The sequence below is a fragment of the Schistocerca serialis genome, chromosome 4 (genome assembly GCF_023864345.2).
Source record: "Schistocerca serialis cubense isolate TAMUIC-IGC-003099 chromosome 4, iqSchSeri2.2, whole genome shotgun sequence".
NCBI lineage: Eukaryota > Metazoa > Arthropoda > Insecta > Orthoptera > Acrididae > Schistocerca > Schistocerca serialis.
In genome coordinates, this window is record NC_064641.1 from 442639652 (window position 1) to 442664051 (window position 24400).

At 44.5% G+C, this 24400-nt stretch overlaps 1 protein-coding gene across 1 annotated transcript in view; it reads right to left on the reverse strand.

Annotated features, from left to right (window-relative positions):
• The window catches only part of LOC126474528 (peptidoglycan-recognition protein SC2-like), a 33465-nt gene extending 11605 nt beyond the window's left edge, over positions 1–21860 (reverse strand). The window contains exons 1-2 of the mRNA XM_050101999.1: positions 21806–21860; positions 1244–1642 (exon numbers count right to left, since the gene is read on the reverse strand). Coding sequence (XP_049957956.1) covers positions 1244–1642; positions 21806–21860 — 454 coding nt within the window. The remainder of the gene's footprint in view (positions 1–1243; positions 1643–21805) is intronic.
• Positions 21861–24400: the final 2540 nt, after the last annotated feature.

The following is a 24400-nucleotide window of genomic DNA, read 5'->3' on the forward strand; positions in this document are numbered from 1 at the left end:
CATCAATGTAGGCCTGAGCTGTGATAGTACCACAAAAAGCGGCAAGGGTGCAAGTCCCCTCCACACGATAACATCATCGCCTCCGAATTTTACTGTTGGCACTACACACGATGGGAGATGACGTTCACCTTGCATTCATTCGCCATACCCACACCCTACCACCGGATCGCCAAATTGTGTACCGTGATTCGTCACTCCACACAACGTTTTTCCACTGATCAATCGTCCAATGTTTACGCTCCTTACACCAAGCGAGGCGTCGTTTGGCCTTTACCGGCGTGATGTGTGGCTCATGAGCAGCCGCTCGACCATTAAATCCAAGTTTTCTCACCTCCCGCCTAACTGTCATAGTACTTGCAGTGGATCCAGATGCAGTTTGGAATTCCTTGGAATTCCTGTGTGATGGTCTGGATAGATGTCAGCCTATTACACATCACGACCCACTTCAACTGTCGGCGGTCTAAGTCAGTCAACAGACGAAGTCAGCCTGTACGCTTTTGTGCTGTACGTGTCCCTTCACGTTTCCACTTCACTGTCGCATCGGAAAAAGTGGACCTAGGGATGTTCAGGAGTGCGTAAATTTCGCGTGCAGACGTGACACAATTGACAGCCTATCACCTGACCACGTTCTAAGTCCGTAACATCCACGGAGCGCCCCATTCCGCTGTCTCACGATGTCTAATGAGTACTGAGATCGCTGATATGGAGTACCTGGCAGTAGATGGTAGCACAATGCACCTAATATGAAAAACGTATGTTTTTATGGGTTTCCAGATACTTTTGATCACATAGTGTAAATCATGTTGACAGTATTGGCACTCTTGTTCCTACATTTCCCTGAAACTCAAACTGATCCTCCTTGAGGTCAGAGACTGCCAATTTTTCCGTGCTTCTGTAAATAATTCATGTCAATATTTTGGCAGTTTATTGTTGGTGCGGTACTATTCGCACCTCTAATGTTTTGCTTTCTTTGGAATTAGATTTATTACATTCTCATTTAAGTCTAAGGAAATTCTCCAGCCTCATATATCTTGCGGAAGATGAAAAGGATAATGGAGTGTCTAATGAAACCGATACTGATGTCTACAAGAAAGGAAAGTGCAGATCAGTGTCAGTGCAATGCTGTTGGTATAAGGCAAATGCAGGGTCCTCTGGAAGCTGCACTAGTGGACGTAAAATAAAGTAATTAGGAATGTGGAAGTTTTTCTGCAAGCTGTATTGATGGATATTTGATGACCACTACCTGAAAACTCCCCAATGATGCAGATGCCGATGCTCTGCTGATTGTAGCCGGGGGCGTGCGCTCCCTTGGCGTCCCAGCCTCGGCCCTCGTAGGCGTTGCCGTCTTCTCCGATGACGAAGCTGTACCCAATGTCGTCCCAGCCGTTGGTGTCCATGTGCAGGTCCTGGTAGGAGCGCACGATGGCGGCGCACGCCTCCTGGTCGTAGCAGTAGCCGCGGCTGGCGCCGCCGTGGTGCACCACCACGTACGGCACGGCGCTGGCCGTCATGTTGTCTGGCGGCGCCGTCGGCTCGCGGGCGCCCCACTCTGCGCGGCTCACGATGCGCGGGCAGCCGGCCTCACCGGGAGGGCTGGGCGGTTCTCGTGCTGCCTCAAGGAGGTGCTCCTCGACTGGGGCACCTGTACGGAAGTGATAACAGCCGTATGTCAGAGCGTTTAGCGAATCGGAAATTAAATTTCTTTCTATCGATCTCGCAGGAATTCCAGAACGTCTACTCTGCAGACAGCTGTGGAGTTCATGGCAGAGGGCCCTTCTCATTGATCCTTCCCATTCCATTCAAGGATGGATCGCGGGATAAATGATGGCTTAGACGCCTGTATGCCAGCTGTAATTAACCTTTTCTTAATCCCTATAGAAGTTACATGTAGAAGGTTTTGGTGTACATCAAAAGTATCCAAAGACATATCACTGGACATTTATCCCCCCCCCCCCTCCCCCCCGTCGTTCGAATCCTCCATCGGGCATGGGTGTGTAAGCTTAGCGACCGTTAGCCTTAGCAGCTTGGTCCCATAAAACTTGCCACAAATTTCCAAATTACTGGATATTTCAATGGGAAGTTTCTACCATTCACCACTGACGGCTTGATCTCTGCCGGGGACACATTCATTGAGGTGTCCGAATACCTGAGGAAGAAGGGCACTCCACTTTTTTCTCAAGATCCGAAATCAGAGTAAGTAGTGACTCGACATTGGGATCCGGAGGCTAGTCGACATTATATCTAATCATACAGCTGTTTATTAGGTTCAAGTTGGGACTCCGGCAAGCCGTCTCTTTCTGGAATGTTATTGCCCACAAATCATTGCCTGACGGATGCTGCTTGATGACACGGTGCGTTATCGTGCTGATACAAATGTCGTCTTCAGGCTGTTCCTGAAGTGTATGAAGTACACAGTGCTGTAGGATGTGTTCATATCCTTCCACTTTCAGCGTCTTCGTAAGCGCAGTAAGAGCAGCACACTGGAACCACGAAAATCATCCTCATACCGTAAACCACATCCTTTGTACTTCACTCTTGGCACTGTAAAGGATGTCAGTTTATGTTCTGCAGGAATTCGCTAAACCACAATACCTCAGTCGGAATGTCACAGTGTATATCGTGATTCATCACTCCATATCACTCTTTTCCAGCCATCCACCGACCAGTGGCGTCGCTGTTTACATCACCTCTACTACGTCGAGTGTCGTATACCATTGTCTACAGAAATGTGTGGCTTATGACGGGTTGATCAAGAATTCTATCTCATCTGTATTACCTAACTGTTACCCCTTGCCACTGTCACCCAGTCCTAGTTTCAGGTTGTCTATGTAACTGTTCAAATGATTCAAATGGCTCTGAGCGCTATGGGACTTAATATCTCAGGTCATCAGCCCCCTAGAACTTAGAACTACTTAAACCAAACTAACCGAAGAACATCACACACATTCATGCCCGAGGCAGGATTCGAACCTGCGACCGTAGCGGTCGCGCGGTTGCAGACAGAAGCGCCTAGAACCGCTCGGCTACCAGCGGCCGGCTGTCTATGTAACTTCTTCTAAGGGCAGCAGATACTTAATGTTCATATATGTCACATAATTATTGACTAAATTTAGAACTATAAATGCTGCCACAATCTATTTATTAAGAAGTAACGTTATTCATCCAATAGTTGAGAATTAGAGCACTTTGTGATTTATAACAAACTGTACACATGACGTCAAACCTTCAGGAAATATTTTATCGCTGACAAGCCCCATTACATCTTCGTGGTTCGTGCAGAAAAACTGCAACGTCAAGCATGTCATTTTCATTTATTACTTCTTTATTATGTACTGGCGGCACATTTTGCAGACAGTATCCACAATTCTGCTGCATGTACCACGAAAATTACGACACATAGTTTAGAAGAAAGATGTCATAAACACTCAGATATGCGCCTCATAAATTATAGAAATGTACAACACATACTTCAGGAGATGTGATGTCATAAACGCTGAGTGAAAAACTGCGCATCATGTATGACGCTCGAATATGTTACTCCTTTTCCACTAAGTCTATTAGCAACACATTTCGCAGGCAGTAGTCATATACGACACATTTAATTCACATGCAAGGTAATCAGACGTTTGATGCCGTTTTATAAATGTGAGTTCGATTCTTTAAATAATCTGCAGTTGACTGGCTAGTGTTAACTCCCAGCGCACAGTAGTTGGCTGGGCTGCTGGTACCACTGAGAAACACACGACTGACTCCTCTCGATGATTTCCTGCGATTTTTCAGCGATTCTCTTTAATTCTCGACGCTCGCCGCCTGTCATTACATGAGGTCTGTCTGGTCTTCGTTTGGCTCTGGCTGTTCCTTTGCATTTCCAATTCACGTAACCAACAGTCGACTTGGGCAGCTTCAGAAGGGTTGTAATGTCCTTGATGCGCATTTTACTCGTGTGACATCCAATGCCTAGTCCAACAACGAGGTCGCTGAGCTCTCCTGCCCGATCCATTTTGGTGTTACTGCTGTTCCATTGACAGCATCCGTTTATACTGACGAGTCGGCCTCTCGTGACAGTCCCGCATTACATAGGAGTGTCTGGATACTTTTGATCAGAGAGTGCAGACTCTTAGATTTCTCACTCAAAACTGGTTTTTGAAACCCTTCTAGCAGGATTTCACGGGATAATTAGTGCCTGTTTTCAAGCGTCTGGCACTTCAGTTCTTTCAGCAATTCCGTTACGATCTCCCAAGGGTCAGACAAACGTGCGACCATCGTGCTGCCCTTCTTTGTGTACGTTCGGTAACCCAAGTTAGTCCTCCTCAGATTCAAATCCAACCACTGTGAATCGCGGTTTATCATCAGGGAGAAGTTCCGCCCTGACGACGAAATGGGATCGTAGCAGTCAGACTTGTGCCGGAAGACGACCTACAATAGGAGCGGAAACGACTTTTGTCTTTATTCATTACATTAAGAGTGATCACGTAGCCCTCAGACGTGGCTTCAACTATGAGTGAATCGCAATGTGTCACAGTCTGTAGACTCGTTGTATTATCCTTGTATCCTACCAATTAACCGAAGCCTGCTCCCGATTTACCTCTGACTGAACCTACCTGGTATATCCATTTAATAACCCTTCAAACATTGTCTTGCATTCGTATCCCGCGATGGATAGTAAATATTACAGATCATTACTCAAGTATTTTGTAGTTCTTCGGGACAACTGTATGGGACACCTATCTACATCGGCAGTGTTGTACACGGTAACACGATTCACTTAGCCTTTAGCAAGAACAGATTTGCACCTATCAGAAGGATAACTTTGATACATCTCGAACTTTGTTCCAATATCAGCACCGACACTCTAGTGGGAGCACGATTGCTAAGATATTTCTGCACAGCTACAGGTTACGACATTACTCACACAACTTTGTGCAGGGACGCTACAGTGACGTCAAGCTGGATACGCAGTAATACAAATCGATAGAAGACGTTCGTATGTAAAAGAGTGACAGAAATTAATACATACATGTTGCCTAGTCAGTGAAGTCATTATCCTGCACATGACAACCCTGTGCATCTCCAGAGACGGTGCCTTCTTGGCAATCAAAACGAATCTGCGCATCTTTGCTGGAAGGAACCACCATAGCTTACACACCCAGAGGAATGTTGGTCTTCCGGTACTCCAAACATGTGTCATATCGTCCCGTTAGAGAGAACGAATGTAAAGCATGTGTTTGCTATAACTCCTGGAATCCTAGACATTTCCAAATTCATTACCGGCTTGAGACTAATTTGTACGACTGGTTGGATCCTTCGTTCCAGACATAATATTCGCACAAAGAGAAAGTTGCTGGAAATTCGACTGCAGTCGAGCTTGCAAGTGCACGCACTTACTGGATTAAAACAGTCCTGCAACAATGTTTCACGATGGAATTTCACGCACTTCACAACGGTCAACCGATCTCGCAAGACTCTATAACGGGCCTCTTTCGTCCATTAATTGAAGATGGACCTGTCCGTCTGGTGGTAGGTTACAGTTTGCTGAGCTTAGCAGTGAACACTGGCATCCAATACTCACAGATCGGTTACATCACTTCACGAGGCTCTTCATATTTGAAAAATATTGATGTTCATCATCTCGGTTTTCCAAGTGGTGTTATCCGAACTTGGGAAATGATTGTGGATACTAGTCAATACTGGACCTGTTCAATAAGGGACAAATGGTGGATCTAAAGAAGAGCAGCGCGTTTCGCCACAGGTTCGTTTAGTAAGCGCGAAACCGTTACGGAGATGCTCATTCCAAGTGGTAGAGACGCCTGAGAGGCGTTGCGAATCACAGTTTGGTTTACTGCTAAAATTTCGAGAGCGTACGGTCCTAGAAGCGTCAGGCAAAACACAACCTCCTTCTAGCACACCTCGCGGGAGGACCATGAGCACAAAATGAGATCTGACCCGACACCGAAGGTCTACCAACAATTGTTCTTCTCCGCAGCATTCACTATTGTAATGGAATACACATTATACAGTGACAGTTTTACACATTATACAGTGCACCACACACCATAAGGTCACTTGCGAATATATTACGTAGATACCGGTAGTGTCGCGCTGTGGTGAGATGACACCTGATGTGGTGCCATGCTTTACAGTCGAAGTCAGTCCTGTTGTTAGGAAACAAGTGTTTGGGGCAATGGAGGAATCTCACATTGCAGTCGTTCTACTCCACTGATTTCCAGGCTTTCCGAGAGTATTATCCCGGCACAAAATCGAGGATCAGCCGTTGCACCAACGAAGTTTGGCTTCTTCCTCAACATAAGAAAAATAAAAGAAAGCACTACTGATATTAGAAAGACAGAGGAAGTTATTAGGAAATTGAACAACAGTAATTAAGAAGCAGTGCAGAAATAAACGATCATGTAGAAAAAGTTACGGACAGAATGAGGAAAGGTATACTACTTTTTTATGGGCACAGCGGTGGAATGTGTCCAAACATATCCAAAAGCAAAGTTGTACAGTGTTTTGACACACTACCATAGGAAATTTGACAAAGACCTAAAAGAAATTGCCATAAACAAACAAGAAAATGAAGCAGTACAAAATTTATGAGCCATAAATATTCCATAATAAATAATTTCAAAAACAAAGTGAATAAAATGTACGGCAGAACAGAGGAAAGAAAAAAGTGAACTGGTAAAGAAGTATTGGAGAAAAGGTATCGCATATTTAGAGGCTTAGACATGCTCATTAGTAGGATTTTAGGTGAAGATGAAGAACGAGCCAAGTGGTAAATACTACTTAGTCAACGTTCAAATGTTTCTACATACTTCTATCAGATTTTACTACACCAAGAAATAATGAGCTCATAAGAAGACTGGTTCTTATTTCTAACAACTGCTTTTTTCCCTCTCTCATGTTGCTGTGTATTGGCCAATGCATATCGTAAGTAGTGCTCCAATTCATACGGTTCTCCAACCTTCCGTCTTCTTCATTGCTGCCATAATCTGCTTTCACACCTGCAAACTGTAGCGATCGGAATCGACATTCTTTACGGTATTTCCGGAAATAATGGATACTAGCCATGGACGGTTCACCACGAACATTCATCAAAGATGATACCCCCTGCGAAAAGGTTATAGATAGCATTTCCACGAAAACATTGCTTTTACAAGAGCAAAGAATCCTTCTCTGCAACGGAATTCCTTAACGCACACTGCTAGAGTTGTGAATCGTCTCTGTTGGAACTCTGATAACGAATTACATCCCCAGTAATTTGTCAGTAAGAGGGCGAGAGGTCTTAGCGAAATGAAAAGGGAATCAAACGCAACTGGTTCAGACCCCTATAAAGGTACATTTACTCTTCCCACCACCCGCCCACCCGTCCATCCGCAGAGGTGGTTAAACCACCAGGGTGCGAACAACTATCCCAATCGTCAAACAAATGTCTCAAGTTATCTGTATCACACAGATGACAGTGGCAAGTGCTGTGGCTGTGGCGTTTTGTATTGTGTTTTGGCTGTGATTTTGTGGATGAAAGCAAGAGAGAGGGTGAAATGACGTATACGCCGTGGCCCACTGCTCTCGAAGAGATTGCAATCGGGCTTTACACCTTCAACCGATTTCTGGATAACCATCAGTAGTGTGACATGTCTTCACTCCATCAAACCCAGTACAGTGATTTGGAATTTAGCCCTCGACTTCGAAGGGGGGAGGAGGACGAGGAGATTAGTGTTTAAAGTCCCGTCGACAACGAGGTCATTAGAGACAGAGTACAGGCTCAGGTTAGGAAAGAATGGGGAAGAAAATCAGCCTTGGCCTTTCAAAGGAACCGTCCCGGCGTTTGCCTGAAGCGATTTAAGGAAATCACGGAAAACCTAAATCAGGATGGCCGGACCCGTATTTGAACCGTCGTCCTCTCGAATGCGAGTCTATTGTGCTAACCACTGCTTCACCTCGCCCGGTTCAGGACTTTGGACGGTAGTCTGGTGATCAATTATGTTTTACTAAGACCTCTGGTAGGCTTACTAACCAATAATTGGTGATGATAAATTTTTGCCACGTTCGAATAGTCCACCTCAGACTCGACCGCCAAAGCCAGGTTGGGCGTCAGAAAATTATACTTCAGTGAAGGATGCTGTGCTTTATGAGCAACAATATTTTATCGTAATTACATGTGAAACCGTCTTTGTTGACGCTTAGATCCTTATTAGTGTTATTGACGGAATCATACCTTGACTCCTGTCTTTCGTGGACACTGCTGCATAAAATCAGTCATTCACCCACGACTGGCACAACCTTGATGTGACGAGAGTAAAATTTCCCCTCTGTCGCGGAGTGTGCGCTGATATGAAACTTCCTGGCATGTGAAAATGGTGTTCCGGACCGAGATTCAAACTCGGGATCTTTGCCTTTCGAGGGCTAGTGCTCTACCGATTGAGCTACTCACAGCTTCAATTCCACCATTAAGGCAAAGGTCCCGAGTTCGAGTTTCGGTCTGGCGCACAGCTTTAAACTGCCAGGAAGTTTGAACTCTTACGTCAGCTTACAGGTCAACTTAACAGGGGCTCTTTCCAATTACTTCGTAACTCCTCAGGCGTTTTCCACCGATGCTGTTGTACCATCAAAATACGAAGAAAGGTGTTCCAATAAGTGTGTCGTCTTTACTTCACAGTGAGTTGACAGCGTACTATGCAGCAGACTGAATATTTGTAAGACTTAATACGACATGTTTGAGTCTCAGGTTCAACTTTCCGAAAACTTACAGATTTTTCTCTTTCTTTATTAAACGAACAATAAGTTTCACTTTTTCACTTTAAAACTATAATACCATCAACTAGTATAAGATCACACTCCTCTCTTATAATTTTAATGTCAATAAGACGTTGAGCTATGATCTTATTTCCCACTCATGAGTACGTAAATAGCTCATGGTACAAAGATTGTATCGAAAATATATTGACGAACGTTCGGACTGATTCCTCATAGCAAACAATGAAACTAAAACAATTGTATGAAAAGGGGTAGATTATCGATTTTTAAACGTAGAATTTTGTACACTGAAATTATTCGCTTTGTCAAACTCAAATACACTCATTGAAATTGTAGGAAACATCAGCCTTCTGATTCTACGTATTGATGAATTTGCTGTGGAACGTAGCACCCTTTGAAAGACCCCAACAGAAGCTGAATTCCTGTTGACGGTTGTGGCATACCTTTTGTAATTTCCGTACATTGTACGTAGGAGGGTGATTGTTTCTAACTTGATCTCATATTTTAAGGAGAGAAAAGCATAGTAGCATGATAGCAATCGAGAAAATTTGGCTCTTAGTACGCAGTTAGGCCTTCTGAAACCACAGCTTTGAAACCATCACGACGCGCGGGGCAGCCGAGCGGCCTAGGTAGGCGCCAGGTAACGTTCCGCCCCCCCCCCCCCCCAATCCCCACCCCGCCCCCAGCGGTTCGAGTCCTCCCTCGGGCATTGGTGCGTGTGTTGTCCTTAGCGTAAGTTAGTTTAAGTTAGATTAAGTAGCGTGTAAGCTAAAGGACCGATGATCTCAGCACTTTGGTCCCATAAGACCTTACCACAAATTTCCAAATTTCCAAACCGTCTTGCACTCTGTTTATTAGTCGCTCCGCCCCAGTACAGGCGCCTGATGCCCCAGCCCGGAAGACAGAACAGCCAGGTAACAACAAGAGCCCTCCTATTCGAGGGACGTTGAAGGCGAAGGAAGAGGAGGGGGCAACCCGACACATCCGCCCAATGCGTTTTCGAATCTTCTTCGAGAGTGCATGTTATTCTACACGAAACACATTAAGTAATACGAGTACGTAACATGTCAGTCTCGCGCAATACTCTCAATACTATTTTAACTGTTTTCTCTTTCTGATATTCTGCAGGGCTGCAGTGGTGCGGAGCGACTGACTGCTGGTCCACACCCACCTCTAAGAGCTATACGAGGTGCATTCAAGTTCTAAGGCCTCCGATTTTTTTTCTCCGGACTGGAAAGAGATAGAAACATGTGCATTGTTTTAAAATGAGGCCACGTTCATTGTCAATACGTCCCAGAGATGGCAGCACCGTACGGCAGATGGAATTTTACCGCCAGCGGCGAGAATGAGAACTGTTTTAAATACTTAAAATGGCGACGTTTTCCTTACTTGAACAGCGTGCAATCATTTGTTTTCTGAATTTGCGTGGTGTGAAACCAATTGAAATTCATCGACAATTCAAGGAGACATGTGGTGATGGAGTTATGGATGAGTCGAAAGTGCGTTCGTGGGTGCAACAGTTTAATGAAGGCAGAACATCATGTGACAACAAACCAAAACAACCTCGGGCTCACACAAGCTGGTCTGACGACATGATCGAGAAAGTGGAGAGAATTGTTTTGGGGGATCGCCGAATGACTGTTGAACAGATCGCCTCCAGAGTTGGCATTTCTGTGGGTTCTGTGCACACAATCCTGCATAACGACCTGAAAATGCGAAAAATGTCATCCAGGTGGGTGCCACGAATGCTGACGGACGACCACATGGCTGCCCGTGTGACATGTTGCCAAGCAATGTTGACGCGCAACGACAGCATGAATGGGACTTTCTTTTCGTCGGTTGTGACAATGGATACGACGTGGATGCAATTTTTCAATCCAGAAACAAAGCGCCAGTCATCTCAATGGAAGCACACAGATACACCACCACCAAAAAAGTTTTGGGTAACCGCCAGTGAAGAAAAAAATGATGGTGTCCATGTTCTGGGACAGCGAGGGCGTAATCCTTACCCATTGCGTTCCAAAGGGCACTACGGTAACAGGTGCATCCTACGAAAATGTTTTGAAGAACAAATTCCTTCCTGCACTGCAACAAAAACGTCTGGGAAGGGCTGCGCGTGTGCTGTTTCACCAAGACAACGCACCTGCACATCGAGCTAACGTTACGCAACAGTTTCTTCGTGATAACAACTTTGAAGTGATTCCTCATGCTCCCTACTCACCTGACCTGGCTCCTAGTGACTTTTGGCTTTTTCCAACAATGAAAGACACTCTCCGTGACCGCACATTCACCAGCCATGCTGCAATTGCCTCAGCGATTTTCCAGTCGTCAAAACAGACTCCTAAAGAAGCCTTCGCCGCTGCCATGGAATCATGGCGTCAGCATTGTGAAAAATGCCTACGTCTGCAGGGCGATTACGTCGAGAAGTAACGCCAGTTTCATTGATTTCGGGTGAGTAGTTAATTAGAAAAAAATTCGCAGGCCTTAGAACTTGAATGCACCTCGTACTTTCAGAAAGTCATAAGTACGAACTCTCCGGATTATGGACCAAAAGTTTCGGCTGGGGTCGGTTGCTGGGGCTGATACTTGAAAGTGTGCTTTTTTCTCCTTAAAATGAGGTCATGTAGGTCATGTTTCCCTGTCAGGAGAGTAATAATGTGCTTAATTGCCATATTACCATGATTAGTTCTTCCTTTTGTTAGTGAGGAAATTGCAGTTCCGGTATAATGGCTGTCCGATTCGCCCAGTGTAAGAATAAACTTTCCTTATCCATGTGTCATTAAGTTTTCTGTAAGCAACTGCGCATCTTTCTCCGCTAAGCAGGGAGCTGGTACTTTTTGAAGTATGTGAACCTAATACATCTAGGGCTAATACTTCTAGAGCTCTTCAGAATTAATGAAAATCAGTGACATTACAAAGTACTCCCAAGTAGGGATAAATTCTATCATTGTTATTATTACTGCTGTGCGTTGGAAAAACCTGTGTGGTAACTTGATTTTAGGTACTGACTTTTTTCTTCCCCGTTCATTACCATTTCCGAGTATAGTATTACGGAAATTACGTATTAACTTGTGAGAAGAAAGCATAAATTACTGTGAAATAAGTTGGAAAATACGCCGTAGAAAATTTAATCTATTGATGCGATCAGCTTATAAATCAAACTTTTGGTATTATTGGTATGCAATTTTGAAATGTAATAGAGCAGTAGAATTCAGGGTGTTGCATTGCAGCCATGTTCACCATTGTTCCGAAGGGCGAGAAGGGAAACGGCAGAGTAAGCGGCAGAAATTTTGACGTGGGCGTAAGTTGTCGCATGGAGAGGAGCTAAATGTCTTCTCGGTCCTTCTAGAAGGTTACACTACCGTCAAAACTAAAGAGTAAGACTGGGTTTGAAGAAAACAAACATACCCCTGGGGCTGCAGGGAGGGACGCATCCCTGCTTCTGAAGGGGGGGGGAGGGGGAGAAGACACGAAGTAAACCGTCATTAAATGTTTTGATAAGAAAACACACTAAAATTCTCGTAATAGTTGAACCGAGGGTGTATAAGCGTTAGTCACAGTTGGTGTTAACCAGAGTATTTTAATTACGTGTGCTTTGAAAAATGACATATCTGACGTCACAGGCGAGGAACATTTTAAAGATAGAGATAAAAACCACTTGATTGATGAGATGGTGACGAGGGTTGGCCGAGCGAAGATCAGGTCGCTCGGGTGGCGATCTCAGTGCTTTAATAGAGTGCGTTGTTAGTGTTGTCTATCTGGTGCACGCACACGGCCCAGTATCATTAATGTAACCACTGTCTATGTTCGCCGTCAACGTGAAATAACCACGCAGAGACGGCATGTGGCAGCATTGGCAATGGAGGGTATATACAGCTCGTAGAGTAGACGAGGGCAACATTGCAGTCGCTGAAACGGGGTGATTTATGTGAAGTCGAACAGAGTAGGAGGACTGGCTTTCGGGCCAATGGTAGAAGCGTTTCCGAAACGTCTAAGTTTGTGAGCAGTTCACATGTCGTGTTTAAGGTATATCGCACACAGCAAGATGACGCTATCGAAAACTGACGCCGAGGCAACAACGGTGTAAATGGTTCAAATGGCTCTGAGCACTATGGGACTCAACTGCTGAGGTCATTAGTCCCCTACAACTTAGAACTAGTTAAACCTAACTAACCTAAGGACATCACAAACATCCATGCCCGAGGCAGGATTCGAACCTGCGGTCGTAGCGGTCTTGCGGTTCCAGACTGCAGCGCCTTTAACCGCACGGCCACATTACCCGGCTAACAGCGGTGTACCATGGGCCATAGATGGAAGTGGTAAAAGATTGCTGCGGAGATGTGTAAGGGCGAATAATGTGCAACTGTTGAGCAACTGACCGCCCGATTAACCAATGGGCTACCAGGGGCTGCGAAAAGTGTCTCCTCAAGCGACCGTTCAGCGATCGTTGCTACATATGGGATTCTGCAGCTGGCTACTGGTTAATACTCTCATTTTGATGCTATTCATTGGCGACGAAGGCTTGAATTTGCACGCCAGTACCGCAACTGCACGTCCACTGAGTGGCGAAAAGTGGCCTTTTCAGGTGACTGACGTCCGTTGGCGTGTATGATGTGTAACGTCTGAAAGCGAACACCCTGCACAATCGTCGGAAGGTTCCAGGCCGGAGGGCGGAGCCTCATGGTATGGAGGCTGTTATCGTGGCATTCCCAGGACGATCTCGTCATATTGGAAAGCGCCGTGGATGAGGTATGATACTATCATTGGGGACTATGTTCACACCGGCCTGCAGTTTATTATTACTTGGCACGATGGCACTTACCCTAGGACGATGCAACGTGTCACACGGCTCGCAATGTACTTGACTAGTTCGAAGAGCACCAGGACGAGTTTACCGCACTCCCCGGCTACCAGACTCACCAGATTTAAACCCAGCATCTGTGGGACTAGCTTGATCGGGCTGTTAACGCCATGGATTCTCCAACGAGAAACCGAGGGAAGCAGGCTATGGTATGGCTCCACAATCCTGTCCGTACCTTCCAGAGCCTCACTGACTCTCTTCCTACATATCTCGCAGCGGCACACGCTGCAAAACGTCGTTATTCAGGCTTTTGACAGGAGGTCACATGAATGTGAGTGGAAGCTTAGGAAGCGATTGTACATGTTTTCTGCCATATCATAATTCTCGGCAGCAGTCAAGGCTATCTTCGTTGGCATTTAAAACTGCTGACTGTTGGTAATGGAGGGAGATTTATATGCAGGGAACAGCAGATTGCAGAATCTTCGGGAGCTTGCCCGAATGCGCGGAAAGCCGAGTCAGCCAGTGCTGCAGATCTGATAAGCGCGGCCAGCTGACGTCGTCAAACAGCGTCTGCATCGAGTGAAGGTGACTACTTCAGAGGTTATACTAAACGTACCTGCTCACTGTCAAAGTCATTAGTGTTTCAGTGTTTTCCCAATCTGCTCGTAACCACTTCCTAATCTGTTGATTTGTTAGTTACAATGAAGAATGCAGTTTTAAGTTTAACGCCTGTGTCTGGTTACATTTCGGTCAGCTAAAATACGCAGCGTGTTTCTGTCCAATACAAGACATCATCTCTCTCTTCCTGTTTGAGCTCACCTGAAGTGAACAGCTGACGCCCTCTTCTTCTTTCACGGATGCACAAGAATCCCGTTCTTGTTACTCCCTAAAAATGTTTAGATATATTCTAAGTGATAATACAGTATAGATGGTAATTATAACGATATTTAAACAGTAGAACCTAGGAAGTACATAATGCCCTAATGTTTTAGTTTTCTTGTTCCATGAGTTACAGCAGTGGTACCCATGTGTGCAATGTAATTTAATCTGCTAGTGCAGGAATATGTATCTTTTTGTATCTGTGGCGCACAAATAAGGCTAGGGAATTAAATCACAAATTAATTTCACCGTGAAACAATTTACGAGGGCTTGCTGAAAAGTAAAGCCTCTGAATTATTCACGTGAAAACTCCATAGACATTTTAAATAAAACAAACGTTAGTAACATTCCAAAATTTCGTTCTTCGTGTCTAAATACGAGGGCTGTTAGGAAAGTATGTTTCGTTCGCTCGCGAAATGGAAACCACTGTGAAAATCAAAACTGTTTCTGTGCAACCGTTAGCTACATCTTCCAGCTACTTCTCTTCATACATGCTGCTCCGACTTCGAGATTTGTGGTAGCGTTGTTCCAACTTTCCAGGACGCTCGTCTTGAAGGCAGCTGCCTGTGCTTTCCGCCAATACTCTACGCTGGTCTACAGCTCGTTGGCTGTGCCAAAATAATGTCTTCAAAGCCAGCAGTCACGTGAACGGAGATGAAACTCAGGGGTATCGAGTTACGTCCTGTAGTGTGTATGTGATCAAATACTTTTCAACGAAAACGCTACAGGAGAGTCTTCGTTGCCCCTGTAGAGTGCTGCCGAGAATTGTCGTGAAGAAGAAACCGTATAACAGTTGTCTTATGTGGGCTACATGACATCAGGCGAAATCTCTCGCCAGGCCCTGGAATCTTTACGTGCTCACTGTGCATTCAGAACTGAAAAGGGCGACGTGACGCGATCGACAGGCATACTGGGGACATTGATTAACACATATGTGCAAAGCTTCATCGGATTTTCACAATGGTTTCCGTTTCGTAACCGATCGGAACCTACTTTCCGAACAGCCCTCGTATTTATTTCTCAACATACTCACCCAACCAACGAACACATTTCTCTCAGCGAGAGACCAATTTGCTAACACCGTCACTGCAGAATATCTGACTTTGTTGACACCGCTTCATCACTATCAAAGTGAAGTCCTCGAGGGTGTTGTTTTAAGTTTTGGAAGTTTTTGAAGTCTGGACTGTATGGAGGATGATCGATAACAGTGAACCCAAGGCGTCGGATTAGAAACTCGATTACAGCACGCTGTTTCGCCCGTACCGATATAGTTACGTTACACACCGCCATTCTACGGGCTGTAATTCGGAGCCCTCAAGCGGCAGAGGGCTGCAAATACAGGGTGTAGCGAAAAGAATCATCCGATTTGGCACGTCTCCATTTCTGACACTAATAAGCATATACAATGAATTTCAATTTTGATGAACGGGAAACTCAGTTTTTTTTTTTTCATACCTTTTCATAGGTGTTCCATGTGCCCTCCTCGAGATAGATGGCATATGTCAATGCGGTATCCAAATTGTTCTCACCCTGTAGCGATCGTGTCTTCAGTTACAATGCCTCAGTTCATTCATTGTTGCTGATGATGGAGGCACATAAACAGGTTGTTTTACAAACCCCCAGAAGAAATAATCACATACAGACAGGTCCGGTGACCTTGGAGGGCTGTAATGTAATGCTGAATCATTTGGTCCAGTGCGACCGATCCATCGTTCAGTAATCCTTTGATTTAACAGTTCCCGCACTTCCAGATGCCAGTGTGGCAGTGCCCCAACCTCTTGGTAAATGAAGTCGTTAGAATCAGTCTCAAACTGTGGGAAAAGGAAGTTCTGAAGCACATCGAGATATGTGCTTTCTGTAAGAGTATTATCGGCAAAGAAAAAAGGATCACACACCTTTTCCAGTGAAACTGCACACAACACACTAAATTTTGGGGAGACCCTCTCTTGTACAACTTCATTTGGTTGTTCCATACCCCATATTCTCAAATTATGACGGTTCACCTCTCCATTTAAATGGATTGCTGCCTCGTCACTAAACACTAAGTGTGCAAGGAAACTGTCATCCACCATCTTTTCAAGAATGAAACTACAGAACTCCACACGTTGTTGTTTGTCACCTTCACGATGAGCTTACAGTAGCTCAATTTTGTATGGTTTTATGTGTAAACGTCGACACAGCACACGGCAGACGAACATCAGGTGCATGTTAAGCTGTCGAGCTGCACGGCAAACGTATTTCTGCGGAGTACTTGTGAGAATATGGCGGATGCGTTCCACGTCTGTGTCAGACATTCAGAGACGGCCCGACGATTTGTCTTTACACAAACAACCTGTTTCTGGCAATTGTTCATGCCATCGTCCATTAAGAGGATTCACACGATAACTACACTCCTGGAAATGGAAAAAAGAACACATTGACACCGGTGTGTCAGACCTACCATACTTGCTCCGGACACTGCGAGAGGGCTGTACAAGCAATGATCACACGCACGGCACAGCGGACACACCAGGAACCGCGGTGTTGGCCGTCGAATGGCGCTAGCTGCGCAGCATTTGTGCACCGCCGCCGTCAGTGTCAGCCAGTTTGCCGTGGCATACGGAGCTCCATCGCAGTCTTTAACACTGGTAGCATACCGCGACAGCGTGGACGTGAACCGTATGTGCAGTTGACGGACTTTGAGCGAGGGCGTATAGTGGGCATGCAGGAGGCCGGGTGGACGTACCGCCGAATTGCTCAACACGTGGGGCGTGAGGTCTCCACAGTACATCGATGTTGTCGCCAGTGGTCGGCGGAAGTGCACGTGCCCGTCGACCTGGGACCGGACCGCAGCGACGCACGGATGCACGCCAAGACCGTAGGATCCTACGCAGTGCCGTAGGGGACCGCACCGCCACTTCCCAGCAAATTAGGGACACTGTTGCTCCTGGGGTATCGGCGAGGACCATTCGCAACCGTCTCCATGAAGCTGGGCTACGGTCCCGCACACCGTTAGGCCGTCTTCCGCTCACGCCCCAACATCGTGCAGCCCGCCTCCAGTGGTGTCGCGACAGGCGTGAATGGAGGGACGAATGGAGACGTGTCGTCTTCCGCGATGAGAGTCGCTTCTGCCTTGGTGCCAATGATGGTCGTATGCGTGTTTGGCGCCGTGCAGGTGAGCGCCACAATCAGGACTGCATACGACCGAGGCACACAGGGCCAACACCCGGCATCATGGTGTGGGGAGCGATCTCCTACACTGGCCGTACACCACTGGTGATCGTCGAGGGGACACTGAATAGTGCACGGTACATCCAAACCGTCATCGAACCCATCGTTCTACCATTCCTAGACCGGCAAGGGAACTTGCTGTTCCAACAGGACAATGCACGTCCGCATGTATCCCGTGCCACCCAACGTGCTCTAGAAGGTGTAAGTCAACTACCCTGGCCAGCAAGATCTCCGGATCTGTCCCCCATTGAGCATGTTTGGGACTGGATGAAGCGTCGTCTCACGCGGTCTGCACGTCCAGCACGAACGCTGGTCCAACTGAGGCGCCAGGTGGAAATGGCATGGCAAGCCGTTCCACAGGACTACATCCAGCATCTCTACGATCGTCTCCATGGGAGAATAGCAGCCTGCATTGCTGCGAAAGGTGGATATACACTGTACTAGTGCCGACATTGTGTATGCTCTGTTGCGTGTGTCTATGTGCCTGTGGTTCTGTCAGTGTGATCATGTGATGTATCTGACCCCAGGAATGTGTCAATAAAGTTTCCCCTTCCTGGAACAATGAATTCGAGGTGTTCTTATTTCAATTTCCAGGAGTGTATTACAAAAGTCACGCTGAACAGTTATTACTGACTCGCACTGAGCAAAACGTAGAACACGCTTTCTGTTGTCCCAACACCTTTTATACTAGAACTGTAGTGGGCGCACACTGCTGCTGTCTTTCGGGAATCATGTAAAACTCGAGAGTTTGCTCTTTCCAACAGTACGTTACTCATGCACGTGTCTCAAACAACATAATAGTTACGATTTTTTGTATCGAATGATTCTTTTTGCCACTCTATGCCTGTGCAGTAATCCGGACAGGGTCACAATATGGCCCAACACCTCTTCCCGTACTGTAATGAGATTGCTTTATGTAACATGGCAGTCAGATAACAAATGAAAAGCGCATTCGTCCTAGTCCAAGAAAGTTCTTGGCAATAATTGACGTAGTGCCGTAAACGCAAACCACAAATAATTGTTCGGATTCCTATTGGAACGGTAACAACCTACACCACTATCACTGTTTCAATATATAAATGTTCTATTCATAACTCCTAATTTCACCGATTCATTATTCCATTAGCGTTGGTCATTGTCACCGGAAAAATTCAGAAATGCGTGTTATTAACTTTATTTGTTACTCAATTTGATCACTGTAACTGCGGAAAGTGGATTAACCGTTAGCGTATAGCTGAACGCTGCGAAATTAGTTATTTGATTATGAACAAACTAAATTACGGAACGAAAGTTGTGTGTCAGTGAATTATGAGTCGTTGTGATAAATGGTTTCGTTGGATATTAAATTAACTATACGGTGAAACTGCGGAAGTGTGTATATATGCACACACATTCTGTAGTACGATTGTGCAGAAAGAAGTTTTCGGAATCAAGTTTAATTACAAAAAGAATGAAGAAGATATTTTGTTTTTAATTATTTTTCTTTGGTTTGTAAATATAAATTGGTTGCTTGACCTACATTCATGAGCACAGTCCATGTTCCACGTCGTTTAAAAATAAACGGTTAAAGTGTTATTTTCTGAGTCCTAAATTCATTACATCCTCGGTCTACTTACATCCCCACTTGAACTAATTACGTCCTCACCTAAACTACGGTTTTTTGCTCTACAATTTTACATGGTGGAGAAAAAGCACATAGTATAACGTAAACAGTTTACTACAGATCCAGAAGGCAATCGCAAAAATTAAACTTCATTTCTATCTAAAAGTTCCTGTAGGTAAATAGCTAAGCTGTAAGACATTAATATAAATGTATTTTTTGACATTATCTGTGTATATTTAAATTCATTCTCGAACGGCTTCCGTTATTTCAACCATCATTCCTAGTAGATTGCACAGCCGACCGGTGTTCGAGTGGTTCTGGGCGCTTCAGTCCGGAACCGCGCGACCGCTATAGTCGCAGGTTCGAATCCGGCCTCGGGCATGGATGTGTGTGATGTCCTTAGGTTAGTTAGGTTTAAGTAGTTCCAAGTTCTAGGGGACTGATGACCTCAGATGTTAAGTCCCATAGTGCTCAGAGCCATTTGAACCATTTGAAGTTTGCACAAACGGAAAGAAGTTTACCTAGTATACAAAGACAAAACATCAAAAATGTTTAATTCTATAAAATTAAATAATTGTTCGTTTATGCATGTAACATGTGATTCGACAGAAAAATTCACTGTCACTGTCTGTTATATTTGTTGACTTGCTTTTTATTAGTGGTACAGATAACACTTGATACTGCAGCAAAATTATGTAATCTTGACTTTACCTTAATTGAGTGATAAGCTCAATTATCGTAATTACTGTTTACAAATGTCTTTCATAAAATGATATTATACCGTTTTTTGGCTCTTGCAAGACATATTCATGTGTACGTTTCACTTGATTGCCGCACTCTGCAAGACAGCGTCGTCTAGCCTTTGTTTTCTTTATGCTACACTCACTGAATGCTGTCTGTTGATGGTAACAAAAAGGTGTAAACAATGAAATTAACCTTGTTAACAAGTGTCCCGACTTCACCATCGACTGTAATACCAACCTTCTTATATTTTTACCCTGTGATTTTATACTCTTTCGTCATCTGAGGTGACATAGGCTAGAGATGACAATCGCCTGTTATCCGTCAGTAGAGCGTATTCTAATAACCCATTACTACAGTTTATTCTTTTGTGTGTAAAATTTTCTTTAGTCTTGTCCAAAGGAACTTATAACTGAAATTTTGAGTGAGGAACAAAGAGTTCATATGATAATATTTATACTATTTGTAGAAATAAACACGGTGCGGTCTTCATTTGGTTATCGAGGGTGGTAAGAGATTCCTGGCTGTTCGGTTTTGTCTTTCACCATCCTGATATTGTCATGTAAGCACAGTTCTCTGTAGCTGTGAATGCTGCGTAGTTTCCAGTATGGTGAACTAACTTCTATTAAAATTGTTCAAATGCTTTATTACAATACCAGTTCATATATTTACGTTAATAATCACTGCATTGTTAGTTCTATTTTTCAACCTCTTGCAGGAGAGACGCTTTTTTTTTATTTTCTCGTACAACCTGAACCTGCAGTCATTCGAAAAATAAGTCCACGAATTTTAACTAATTTCAGAGCACAATTTTCAAGAATTCCATCAGTCCACATCTCCGTTGCGCTGCTCCCAATACGAATCCGGGATAGTTGCAATGTGCTGTACTTCGCTGCTTTGGAACTTATTTAGTGAGCTGTGAGGTGGAAGCTAATTCAAAGTATGCAATTTGCTCATGTTTTTCAAGATATTGCCAAATTATGATTCTCATTCCACAGTTCGTAATGGTAACATTTGGTATGCTAATTTGTCTTGTACGTGAAACATTCATTACTGATGCATAATTTTGTAATATTTTTTTTATAATTTTGTAGGTAGTGTATGTTTCTAGAAGTCATGAACATCAAGCATGTTTATGTTAAGTGCCTAATTTTAGTATACAGTTAAGAGGAAACTCACATTATGTTCATCTAGTGCTTACATAAGAGCCGAACGGCACACAAAAGAAACGGGAATCGTAAAAGTGAGTTATAAGTTACAAACCTATAATTATATATTCTCTAAACAGTAATGTAACTTAACTGTGATGCCATGGAACACTACATGTCTTGTAACGTAAAAGTATAGTAAAATAGTTATCTTTATAGACTACAGACGATACCTAGTACGAGGAATTGAGACAGTGTGGTTGTAAGCAATAATAACTATTTAACTGCAAAAGATGGACAAATTTTATTGTTAGATACATGATAGATATATTTGAAATGAAAACTGAGGAAAGATGGAGGCAAATTTTAACAATATTTTGCCATTGTTGTTATTTTCATCCAAATTGTCATGGAAACGGAGACGTGACATTATTTCCGGAGTACCCTTGGCGCAGGCGGCCAAATGGAATCGTAACTAGAGAGCATGCGTCTTCTGTCAGTGGAATGGGAAGCAGTCATATGTATTGTAGAAAATAATGTCTATTTCCAGTTCCGTCTTTATACAGGCTGTCCTGAAAAGACAGAGACATACGCTATTCCGACTGTTCTGATTAGATTCGGCAAACACCCGTTTAATAGATACGTAATGCTTATTAGGCGACTTACCTGAGACGGCCGCCAGCAAGTGCATAATGATGATGAGTTTCCACGTGTCATCCATTGCCCAGCCGCGGCCCGTTCGCCTCAAGTCTGTATCTACTGCCGCCCGAAGCTACTACTAGAGTGTTGGTGGAATGGCGTGCTGCCACACTCAACGGTTCTGAGCGATGTCCTTCTGGTGGGGAATTACCACGGCGCCGGCCTTCCACTTGCTGACGTCACAGCCCACTCTGCTTCTAATCGCAACTGAAACCGCTAGCCCGATATCATAGGTGTCAGTTGCGGGTGCATGTTACGATAACAGCGTGTGAACTGACCCTGGCCGCAGCTATAATCGCTATCGGGTGGCACCTGGACATTTTTAACAACTCAAGGCGGTTTTCCCTGGTGTTTGCGGAGATCTCCGATAGCCATAGGTTCCCTTCAAGCGACAGATGGTCACAAACATGTATTGTGGTATGTCGCACGCATGCTGCGGCTAGAGGAAGCGTACCTCGTGAATGCACCCGCCTGCTACAATCATATAGATCGTGAACATTACCGTACTTTGCTAGTTAACCGACGCTGAATGTGCGGATCGTTCAAATGGCTCTGAGCACTATGCGACTTAACTTCTGAGGTCATCAGTCGCCTAGAACTTAGAACTACTTAAACCTAACTAACCTAAGGACATCACACACATCCATGCCCGATGCAGGATTTGAACCTGCGACCGTAGCAGTCGCGCGGTTCTAGACTGTAGCACCTAGAACGGCACGGCCACTCCGGCCGGCAATGTGCGGATGATAATTGGTGTAAGAGACATCGGAGACTACAAAAGAATTCTGGTTTCCCTCGTTGGAAGTATTAGAATGGATGTGTAATATTGCAGAAAGATAGTTCCGCGTCCTTAAACCGCCTCAAAGGATAAGTGTTTGACTAACAGTGGTCACGTCAACTCCGCAAAGCCATACGGAGTGACCCACGGTCTACTTTGGTCTCGTGGCCGGTATGTTCTACATAAGGTTGAAATTTAGCGCGAACGTCAATACGAAATGTTGGTAATAGTTTCCACAGCATAATTCTGTCTCGAAATCTCGGCAGAAAACCTAAAGAGATTCCGGTCGTACATAAAGTACACCAGCTGCAAGATTCGATCGGTATCTTCACTGTGTGTTAATAATGGCGAATAATGACGACAGTGCCACTAATGCAGAGTTATACTAAACACTGTTTTTCGAAATTCCTTCACAGACAAAGTGAACTCCCAGAAATCGAAACAAGAACAACTGCCGGTAAGAGTAACTTAGAAGAAGAAGACATCTTTGGCGTAGCGAAGCAGCTTGAACCACTTGAGAAAGACAAGGCCTGGGGTCCAGATTGTATACCCCTCACGCTCCTTTCAGAGTATGCTGATACAATAGCTCCATACAGCTTCTTACTTGAAGAAAGATCCATACTCAAAGACTGAAAAGGTGCAAAATTCACCCCGAAACTCAAGAAAGCAAGTAGGAGTAATCCGCTGAATTACAAACTTAGTTATCGAAGATTTTCAGCAGGATTTTGAAACATATACTGTGCTCCACCGTGATGAATTACCTCGAAGAAAACCATTTATCGACAAATAGCCAATACGGGTTTAGAAAATATCGTTTCTGTGAAACAAAACTAGCTCTTTATGCACGCAAAGTAATGAGTACTATCGACAGGCGATCTAAAATTGGCTCCATATGTTTAGATTTCCTCACAAGCGACTTCTAATTGAACTGCATACTTACGGAGTGTCGTCTCAGCTATGTGACTGGTTCAAAAAATGTTTCAAATGTCTCTGAGCACTATGGGACTTAACATCTGAGGTCATCAGTCCCCTAGAACTTAGAACTACGTAAACCTAACCTAAGGACATCATAGACATCCATTCCCGAGGCAGGATTCGAACCTGCGACCATAGCGGTTGCGCGGTTCCAGACTGAAACGCCTAGAACTGCTCGGCCACTGCGGCCGGCGTATGTGACTGGATACGTGATTTCCTGTCAGAAAGTTCACTGTAGTAACTGACGGAAAGCCAACGAGTAAAACAGAAGTTATATCTGGAGTTCCCCAAGAAAGTTGTTTCGCATCTACGTAGACGATTGCCGGCCGAAGTGGCCGTGCGGTTAAAGGCGCTGCAGTCTGGAACCGCAAGACCGCTATGGTCGCAGGTTCGAATCCTGCCTCGGGCATGGATATTTGTGATGTCCTTAGGTTAGTTAGGTTTAACTAGTTCTAAGTTCTAGGGGACTAATGACCTCAGCAGTTGAGTCCCATAGTGCTCACAGCCATTTGAACGTAGACGATTTAGGAAACAAGCTGAGCAGCCCTCTTACATTATTTGCAGATTATGCTGTCATTTACCGTCTTGTAAAGTCATCAGATGACAAAAACGAACTACAAAATTATTTAGACAGGTTATCTGTATGGAGTAAAAACATGTGGCAACTGATTCTAAATAAGGAAAAGTATGGAGTCATCCACATGAATACTAAAGGGAATCCGCTAAATTTCAGTTACACGACAAATCAGATAAATCTAAAGGCCGCAAACTCAACTAGATGCTTGGGGATTACAGTTTCGAATAACGTA